The following is a 10,575-nucleotide window of genomic DNA, read 5'->3' on the forward strand; positions in this document are numbered from 1 at the left end:
AAAGTTAGTTTCTAAACAGAGACATTGTGATACTAAAGAAATAGAATGTATTATATTTCATTGTTAGCCTTTGCTTCTGAGCACATATTAAATATTGATACCTTGATGAGAAATAATGAGCTGTTATTTATCCCTGCTTTTAGATTTTGAGTTTTTGGAGCAAGGCCTTTATATTTGTGAGTGGAATGGTTCTTACTTCTGGCATGATAATATCCTGTTCTTGGTTGCCATAAGTGGATATTAAAATACATTCACATTTTTTTCTGATTATTTGAATAGTGTTGTGTAAAACATCTTTTTCTGGAAAGTTCATAGTAAGCTTTTTTTTCTTAAACTTTTCCTATTTGTACAATCTCACAAGAGTTATTTTGTATTATGAAGAGAAAAAAAAGCCACCCTGAAACCTTGTGGAGTATTTCGTTGACCTTGAATGTGCATCCGTATACTCTTACTGAGCTTGAATGGTTATACTTCAGTAAGAGAATTCATTCAGTGGTCGGTTTAATGTAACTAACCACTTACAAAAGTAAATTTTATATAACTTTTCAGGTGTTTGCAAATAAGATTTAAGGTATCTTTATTTAGACAACTGCAAGAATTTCGGAAATTAGAGGCTTGCTTGCTTGAATTTCTGATGCTTGATTGTTTAATTTGGGTCACACCAAGTTTCTTATAACTTGCATTTAGTATCCAAACATAAATTGATTCAGCAATTTTGTTTAGTTTCTGAATTGTTTCACCTGTAGCTTAAAACCTGTGGGATTCACATTTTTCTAAGCTAAATGCATTTCAAAGGTGCTTGTAAGATTTACCTGTGTCTCCTGAACTCAGTGAATGCTTGCTTACTTACTGAAGTGTTAGCTTCTCTATTTACTATGTAAAAGCAGCGCCWATCTCTGCTTTTCAGTATAAAATTTTTGCAGCTTCATACTTGAATCACTGTTCACCCTGCTTTCCTATCCCCATTGTGTTCCTCACATGCATTTTGTCGTATTTTCTTTTAATGGCTTGTTTAAGATCTCAGGCTCCCCCACATGCTCCCTCTCACCGACTGACAGTGTCTTAGTTGTGAAACCCCCTGCCCTTTGTAGCATTAAAAGTAATCATAACTCAATGTTTATTAGTACAGCTTGCTTTTTGCAGAATAATTGTAGTCTATATTACAATACTGCAGTAAAATTAATAATGGGAACTCCTACAGTTATAGCATGGGTATCCATTTATTGCAGGACTTGAGTCATGTGTACTTGAATCACTGCTGTCTATTTGATAAGAAGAGAAGATTTTGAAACTATTTGTAGATTATTGTGCCTGGGTTTTGTTAAGAATGATAAACATTTAAGTATTACAGCTTTTTGGTTGTCTAATAATGAATAATTTTTAACTTTCTTTCAATTTATTTTGGTGGCGTGGTGAAGATTAATGATAAGGGAGCCTAATATGTTAAAAATACAAACTGAAGGAATCTAGAGGTCCTCCTATCAAGTAAAGAAAGCAATCTTTAAATGTAACAGGATTTTAATTTATTTTGCAAGGCCACCAAAATCTTCAGCATCTAAGTGCTGTTAGAAGTTGATTTATCTRATCTACTTAAAGTCTGAGTGGAGAGGGTGTGTGTTTCATCTCTGTCAACCTCCTTTTCCAGTCTGCTTGCCTGCCAGTGCAAAATGCCCCTTCCTGTTGTTTGCYKGGCTTTGCTCTTTGGATTTTGTCTCCTTGCAGCAATGCCACCCGTGGTCAGTGAATACAGACAAAGTATTCAGCCGTCGTTCTGAAAGTCTTTTGTGTTCTTGAGTGAGCAGAGCCCCTGTGACCATGCAKCATCTGTTCCAGCTATTGATCAGCTGGAACTGCTGGACTTTAGTAGTGTGCATACAGGTGCTYCTCTCCAGCTTGCCAACACTTCTGAGAGAGAGAACCACTCTTCTCATGCCAAGTAGTTCCYCCTATTCTGATCTGCAAAGCCTAGACTGAAGTGCTTTTTTTATTTCTGCAGAAAAGTGACAAGGTCTGCTGCTCCTGAGGAAAGAACAGGAAGAGAGGAGAAGATTTCACCTTTAGGCAGGAAAGGGCTGTTGTCCATAGTAAGGAGGAAAGCAATTGTTTGTATATTGTGACATTTGGGACGTAGGCTCAAGGTGCTAAGGCAGTGTATTAAGATCACAGAGGGGTTSACAAAACTAAGATCAACCTCCTCAAGAGGCAGGATTGGCGTGTTCAAGCTGAATTTCAAAATCTCTTTATGCTGCAGTTTTTATGAAATTGCATGGACGTTGGAGACGCTTTAATTCAGTTTGGTTTTGATATCATAGTAATGCTTTGTTGCACTTTGAATTTTTGGGGGTTGTGACAAATGTATGGAAGATGAACTTGGAAACCATTCTTTTCCTTTTGATCATACTCAGTTCTCAGTAGATAKAGATGAGAATTCTCTGAGGTAAAGCAAGAGAAGAAAAAGTCCTTTCGCTTAGTGTATAATAGTGGTAACTTGTAGTAGTAAGACTACATTTTACTTCTATCCATGCCTGTATTGTTTTATTGATATTAAACAATGTTTTGCTTAATGTGAGAGATGTGATTGGGAACTGAATTGCAAAATGCTTGTTCTTGTTGCTGCATTCACATTGTTTCTTTTTTCTTTTCTTACAGAAAAGATGAGTGTGCCAGCTCAATCTTTGCATAAAGACAATGGGAAAACCATTGAGAATGTGGAGGAGCACAGCTATAAGCAAGGGAAAAAGATCAGAGATGCCCTAAGGACAACAGAACGAGATCACAAGAAAAATGTTCAGTGCTCTTTCATGTTAGACTCAGTTGGTGGCTCTCTGCCAAAAAAACCAATTCCAGATGTTGATCTCAATAAGCCTTACCTCAGCCTTGGCTGTAGCCATGCTAAGCTTCCAGTGTCTGTGCCCATGCCAATACCCAGAACTACACGCCAGACCTCTAGGACTGATTGCCCGGCAGACCGGTTAAAATTCTTTGAAACCCTGCGGCTTTTGTTAAAACTTACCTCAGTCTCAAAGAAAAAGGACAGGGAACAAAGAGGACAGGAAAAYACATCTTCTGTCTGGTTGAACCGATCCAATGAACTGATCTGGCTGGAGCTGCAAGCTTGGCATGCTGGCCGGAGCATTAATGACCAAGACCTCTATCTCTATGCAGCCCGTCAAGCTATCCCCGATATCATCAATGAAATTCTCACCTTCAAAGTGGACTATGGAAACTTCTCCTCTGTAAAAAATGGAGCCAGTCTCAATGGTACTTCAGGAGAAGGAGTTTTTAAATCAACACATGAAACTAGTGCTTTGGGTTACTCAAGTTACCATGAACACCTCCATCGCCAGCGGGTCTCATTTGAGCAGGTAAAGCGAATAATGGAGCTGCTGGAGTATATAGAAGCACTTTATCCATCTCTGCAGGCTCTTCAAAAGGACTATGAAAAGTATGCTGCAAAGGACTTCCAAGACAGAGTGCAGGCACTCTGTTTATGGTTAAATATTACAAAAGACTTAAACCAGAAACTGAGGATTATGGGTACTGTATTGGGCATCAAAAATCTTTCAGACATTGGCTGGCCAGTGTTTGAAATTCCTTCTCCTCGACTGTCTAAGGACAATGATCCAGATGATGAAGACATTGATAGGGAAACAGAAGTAAAGGAATCCTCAGGAACATGCACAGAGGAGAGTGATGGTGAAGAACAAATCTCTGAGGAGAACGTTGAGGAACTTAGACAAGCCATCAAGAGCAGTTTTACTAATAAGCCAAATTTTGACTTTCAGGACCATTTTTCAAGGAGGCTTGATAGGCTTGAATCTGAGGATGACTCTACTTCTTGGGTTATTCCAGAATGCAGTGCTGAGGGAAGCTGCAGCCAACACTGTTTGACCTCTATTTACAGGCCATTTGTTGATAAAGCACTGAAGCAAATGGGGTTGAGGAAACTAATTTTAAGACTGCACAAGCTAATGCATGGTTCTTTGCAAAGGGCCCGTATGGCGTTGGTAAGGAGTGATCACCAGCTGGAGGTAGGTTGCCAGTGTAAATGGATAACAGGATACCTCCCTACTGTTTCTAAGTGAAAATGTAGGAATTGGGGTCTTACAAAATTTTGGTTGTTTAGTTGGTTTTTGAGAGACTGTGTATTATGAGTAGGAGTCCAGTTCTCCTTCCACGGAAATGAATCTATCATTTGACTGAATTTGTGTGAAGCCCAAGCTAGTTCTCTGTTCTTGTTTATAATAGAAATGACATTTTTATGATAACATCTTTGTTCATTGCATTTTCTAATGTCTAAATCAACAAGTCARAAAAATCACCGTGAAAAATTTGGCACAACAGTTGAATTGTGAGAAAAATCAGCAATGGCGGTGGTCATTTTTCTTGTCTTCAAGACTGGATGTCTTTCTGCAAGATATTGTTTATAAAAATGTCACTATAGTTTTGTGGTTTTTCTTGTCTACATAAATGAAGTACTGTGGTGGCATATTATGCTTGAGGGGAAATAGGCTAAATGAATGGACTTCTTTAACCTTGAAATCTATGAAAAGTCATGTTAGTGTGTTGCATTCTTTAGCTGGCTTTTAGTTTATTATTTTTCTTTGGGTAATTTTATATTCTGCATTAAGAATGACTGTGAGTTGATAAAAATAATTTAGGGCCTAAGTAGTAAATGAAGGACAGTAGTTTCATATTGTAAGATGCAGTCACTAATTCTTKCAAGGCAGAGTTGTTTTTTAGATAACAGTTTATACTAACTTGTGGACACTTTTATGCTAGGAAAAATTGGTGGTAAGGATTACTTGCTCTCCTATGTAAATTGACACTGTGAATTCTGGACTAAGGTATCTCTTAGCGAACATGCCCATTCTGATACGGATACCATATGTGGTCTTTGATACATTGCTGATCTCTTAATGTTGATTGTCACGTTTGCAAAAGGAATAGGAATTTTTTTATCTCCCTTGCAGGTTATTTTTTTAGGATTAATAAATTCATAAATATAAAGCTATTTGTTTTTGAAAGCTTTTATTTATACTGTTACTAGTCTAGCTATTACTGTGGAAATGAAGCTATTAGTTGAATTTTTSTTTGTTCTCTAATTGGTTTCAGCTTGTGTTTTAGAAAGTATACATTAGAAATACATGAATTTTTTTTTAAGAGTCAAGTGCATAAGGGAAACTTGTAGGTGTCTTCTTACAGTAACCAAAAGCACTCCCAAACCACGTACCCTTAGAAAGTTCAGCTTAATCTATATGTTTTTTTAAATAAAAAAAAGTAAACACRACATGATATGGGGGTATTGAAAATATTTTTGAAACTGTGAAATACTCAAAAGTTTTGAGTGCTTAATGGTTTTTAAAACAAATTAATGAAACATGTAGCTAGAGTTTTTGCTGCAGCTTCACAGAATTAAAGTTTCTGGTGATGCAGTGTCAGATGACGTGTATAAGATGTAAGGTTGATCTCTTCTCCCTCCTTCTCTGTCTTTGTGACTACTTTGTTTATTTTCAGTAATGATTACATTTTTTTTTAGAATACTGTTCTCTTTTAAGAAATAATTTGATTAAAGGTGATGTCATAAAATTGTAAACTTCTTTTTCTGCACCAAAATTTAAAGCACATAGTCAGAAAAAAACCCAAACAACTCTTTGTCAGAGATGTGGTACCTACTGCAGTAAAAGATGACATTATACTAAAATGGAAAAAGTGGATTTCAGTTGCTTGGTCTTTGCACTTGACAATACTTTGAATGTAGTGTGKTTTTTTTTTAGTGCAGTTCAGTTTGATATTTGTATGCAGAAAGAGTTGTTAGTATTCTGTTAATCTTTATTGCTTCTGTTACTTTTGTAACTTGACTCTGTGTTTGTGTGTACTTACACTTTTAAGTCTCTGGACATACTTATGTTTCTGTTGTTGCTTAAAYGCTGTCTAAAACACACCTAAAATGTGCTTTCTGGATTCTTCACTGTATACATTTTAATGCTCATTTCATCCTAAATATGTGTAAATCTTTATATGTATTGCTGTGTCTTAGTGTTTTCTAAAACRTGTGTTTGATTCCTCAATAGGCTCTGATACTTTAACAAGACTCTAGGCAGTGTACAGTCAGTCCATTTTGTGTAGAAGTTGTACMATTTCTTACTTGATGAAGCTGGATAATATTCCTAACTTTAGCTTAAAAAATTGGAAGTTATTTTAATAGAATGTATTTAAGCTTGTGTACCCTGTTTGTTGTTTATTGAACTGGCTGCACTTTTGAGTGTGGTTCTTCTGTATGATCTCAATAAATGGCTTAGAGTTTTTCTTGGGGTTTTTATAAGAAATATTTGAAACATTTCAGATTGGGCCTGCAGAAGATTAAGATTAGTCAGATGGAACAATAGCAGTTTAGGACTAAGCCCTAATGTAATTTACTGTTATCCTTGATATTGAAAAATGGTATTACGAATTTATTCAATTTGTCTGTGGTTTTTTTGCTCATAGACTAGTTCTTTAATATTTTTATAAGAACTGAATTTCATAAAACTATATTCGCATCACCATGAGGATTGTATTTCTAAATTTTTTTTTGTTGCACTGTTGAAGTGTAGTATTTTTACAACCTGTTTGTTAATGAAAACTTCTTGTATAAAAATCTTTAGCTGTGATGCTATTCTGGAGCTATTTGTACCTTTTAAAGAGGGTAAAAAYATGATGTTAATATTCCATCTAAGAAGATACGTTTTTAAGTATGTGTTCTAATTTTCTGCTAGTTTACAAGTTATAAAGGTTTTTTAAACTTTCTAGGCAGTATACTTTATCACTGATCTAATTTCTGGTAATGTTTTTCTCCCTTTTGTATGTGATGTTAATTAAATTTGCCTGAAGAAAAACCTAGAAAAGGCTAGTTATGTTTACTATATGAATGAAGTATATTCAGGTGTCATAGCAGCTGAAAAATGAGAATAAGAATAAAACAAATTTAATCTGAAACAAACTTATCCTTAAATGATGACTAGTGTGTTGCTATCTTTAGGAGCCTCACATGTTCTGCCGTCCAAATTTTCTTTCTAAATTAAACCCCAGGGTGCCTCCATGTACAGGCTTGCGTAGAATGATATCACAAGGTGTATAGTTAAATTTCTAGGATGTTTATTTCATATAGTCTTAATTATCTTCTCTAATTAGAAAACAAATTTTATTTAAATGTAATCTTAATTTAAATGAAAAGGAAGTTTATTATTAAAAAAAATCCTAAACCCCCAAAAAATCAACAAAGCAAACCAGCTTGATCTTTATATTTGATCTTTCTTGTTTGACAGTTTAAATTTAAAATCTACCAAAATTCAATAGTTACTTTTTGTGTACTTTGGCTTAGTTTAGCTAGTGACACGTTTTTGAATATTGCAATCATTTACTTTGTGGAGTTTTATGTGAATATATGCGTTATCTATTTGAAAAGGAGCAAGGTTACATACCTGGTGTAGCTTAGTGCACACTTTGATCTCTAGATATTGTCGTAACAGAAACATAAGTGATTTTGTTCATTCCAAAGGGCCCATAATTGTTTTCCTCAGAATAGCCCATAATTGTTTTTCCTTAACAAAAGGTTAGCTTTAAAAACCCCCCAGTGATATAAACTTGAAACTTCTGTGGTTGACCTTCCAGTTAATAGATTATTATCTTTTAAAAACACACTTCTGTGCATACTACTTTAAACARATCCAGAAATCCTCAAGAATTTTAAGGATCCTTTTCATGATACCTATTTTTTGTTACAGTTTTCAGAATTTCCAGATCCCATGTTGTGTTCAGATTATGTGCAGTTACTWAATTTCCCACCTTGTTGCGAGCAAAAATGCAGCGCTGTATCATGGGAGGAGTTGAAATCCATGGATTTGCCATCTTTTGAACCTGCATTCTTGGTCCTCTGCCGAGTTCTGCTCAATGTTATCCATGAATGTCTCAAACTGAGGTTGGAACAAAGACCTGCTGGGGAACCATCTCTTTTGAGTATTAAACAGGTTTGCTTCAACTGCTTTTTTAATATCTATTTCCTGTTTGAAATACATTGTCATTTCATTATGACGTGGCTGTCTGTTTAAAGAAGATCAATGTAAGAAATTACAATGTAAAATTATGGAGTAATTTTTGTAAATAGTCTTGTATTTCATATTGAGATCTGATTTTTTGCGTAATAAATAACTGGTCATATATACTTCTCTGATTTAGGTTTCCACATCAAAACTGGTAACTAAAAATATTAGTAGCTGGTGAAAGTAAACAATATTGTTTCCATTTGCATTATAAGCTATACAATCTTCTCTAGCACATCTTCCTCCATTTGGGTTTCTTAGGCAGTATAAGCAGTTTTAAAGGTCTTGCTTCTTTATTTCTTTGCTTTGATTATTTTTCTTCTTCCAAATGTAAGACATCTGCTAATATGCAGTAGTCATATAATAAAAATTAAGAAGAAAAACACAATTAAAAAAATATCTTCCCCATCATGTTGTATTATATATATTTTCTGTTAGTAATGACGCAGGATTGTCAGTCCTGTCACTGGTTGAGAATATTATATGGGGATTTATTTTCTGGAGGCTGTCAGGTCCAATGAAGGCTGTTTGGATCAATGCCATTTTTCAAAATGTAGTCCAGGACATCCTAAATTCGCCTGGTCTCCCTGCACCCTGGTGAGCATAACCAGATTGGGGTTTTATCAGAGGATCTCGAAAGGTAACCATCTGAATTAACTCTTGGGCTGATTATGATTTCACATTCCAGTTATTTGCTGCTCCAAAATCAATTGCTATGTTACTTTATAGTCCCAAATAAATTYGTCTTCTCTTCCTTGTCCCCTGCCATGCTCTTCCTTGCTCTCCCCATTGTTTGAAGCCTAAATTTCAGCATTAACAGTCAWAGAGTAAAAAGTTGCATAGTGTACTCTGATGTTAAGTGCAATATATCCTCCAGAGACTGGAGCRATATGGGTTTTTCCCCCTTAACATTTTGTGTGCTCCTTGTGGATTCAGATTTAAGTAAAAACTATACTTTCTTCCAAGAAAACAATGTGTTTGTAACAGACTGTTTTGGTGGCGGATGCTGCCTTGCTAATGACATTAAAAAAATGAATTGAATTCAGCAAATGCTTCCTGTCCAATGCAATATGTCTGAACAAAGGAGCTGTGGAGGATGTTTCACAAATAGATSTGTTTGTTTCCTGAAGAATTATAATTTCTAAAATCTTGAGCAAGCTCAAAACAAGAGTCCAGGAGTCTGTTTTATTCTGCAAGTTCAGAGAGTATTGCAGAACTACAGAGAAGTCTGCATTAGAGATAACTCGGGTCCACCCTTCTCGAAGCTGGATCCTACAGTTAAATTGATCCCCAAATTAGATTGTTTTATTATTATATTAGAGCATTTTCAGCAGGTTGAGGGATGTGATCCTGCCCCTCTACTCAGCCCTAGTGAGGTGCATTAGGAGAGCTGCGTCCAAGTCTGAGCTTCTCAGTACAAGAGAGATGAGCTCTTGGAATGGGTCCRGTAGAGGACAGCAAAGATGATTAGGGGCCTGGAACATCTCTCCTGTGAGGAAAGGCTGAGGGAGTTGGGCCTGTTCAGCCTTGAGAAGAGACACCGAGAGGGGCCCTCATCAATGTCATGTGTCACATCTGCAGCCCTCAGAAGCTGACCATCTGGTRTGTGATCAAACCAGCTATCTTCAGTCATTGTGCTCTTCTGGCCACTAGGCAGGGATGCAGAGCTTGGATGCAGCTCAAGACAGTTGCGCCATCTTAACTGCAGACGTAAGATTTTCAAATTCTTTTAAGGTGTTACTCAGGAAGGAGAGCTGGTGCTGCAGCACAACTTTCTGGAAGTGGTACTGTTCCACTTCCTTCTGTAAGATGGTCTTCTGGGTAGACTGCTGTGCATTGGATTTCTCTGCATTGAGGAAGGGACCAGTGCATTCTTGTACTTCGGCACAACTTTATTAGTAGAGGAGTTGTTAATTATTTTTGTTTTGATTTTTGATGCAAGCAACGCATTCAACTTTGCAATCCTCAGGGCATCCTGTCCCGTATCTGCAGAGATGACAGAGAGACCTGGACAAATTAGAGAGATGGGCAGTCACCAGCTATATGAAGTTTAAAAAGGGCAAGTGCCAGTTTCTGCACGTGTGACAGGGCAACCCTGGTTGCGTGTATAGACTGGGGAAGGGGAGGCTGGGGAGCAGTGCCACGGAAAGGGACCTGTGGGTTCTGGTCAGTGGCAAGTTGAACATGAGCCAGCAGTGCTCTGGCAGCCAGGAGAGAAAACCCTGTCCTGGGGGGCATCAGGCACAGCATCACCAGGTGGGAAAGGGAGGGGATTGTCCTGCTCTGCTCTGACCTGGGGCAGCCTCACCTCCAGTGCTGCGGGCAGCTTTGGGTGATACATTGTAAAAATGGCATTAAGCTATTGGGGGACATCCAAATGAGCATCAGGAGGATCATGAGAATGGTGAAGCACCTTGAGGGGAAGCCACATGAAGAGCAGCTGTGGTCACTTGGTCTGTTCAGTCTGGAGGAGACTGAGGGGAGATCTCATTGC

General features: G+C 37.1%; 1 protein-coding gene across 4 annotated transcripts in view; it reads left to right on the forward strand.

Annotated features, from left to right (window-relative positions):
• Positions 1–10,575, forward strand: part of MAP3K4 (mitogen-activated protein kinase kinase kinase 4) — a 67,062-nt gene that overhangs the window by 16,354 nt on the left and 40,133 nt on the right. For all 4 annotated transcript variants that reach the window (XM_057370334.1, XM_057370352.1, XM_057370343.1 and 1 more), the window contains exons 3-4: positions 2,650–4,031; positions 7,767–8,009. In XM_057370334.1, coding sequence (XP_057226317.1) covers positions 2,650–4,031; positions 7,767–8,009 — 1,625 coding nt within the window. The remainder of the gene's footprint in view (positions 1–2,649; positions 4,032–7,766; positions 8,010–10,575) is intronic.

The sequence above is a fragment of the Malurus melanocephalus genome, unplaced genomic scaffold, assembly GCF_030028575.1.
Source record: "Malurus melanocephalus ecotype Western Australia unplaced genomic scaffold, MMel_1.1 scaffold_5, whole genome shotgun sequence".
NCBI classification, from domain to species: Eukaryota; Metazoa; Chordata; class Aves; order Passeriformes; family Maluridae; genus Malurus; species Malurus melanocephalus.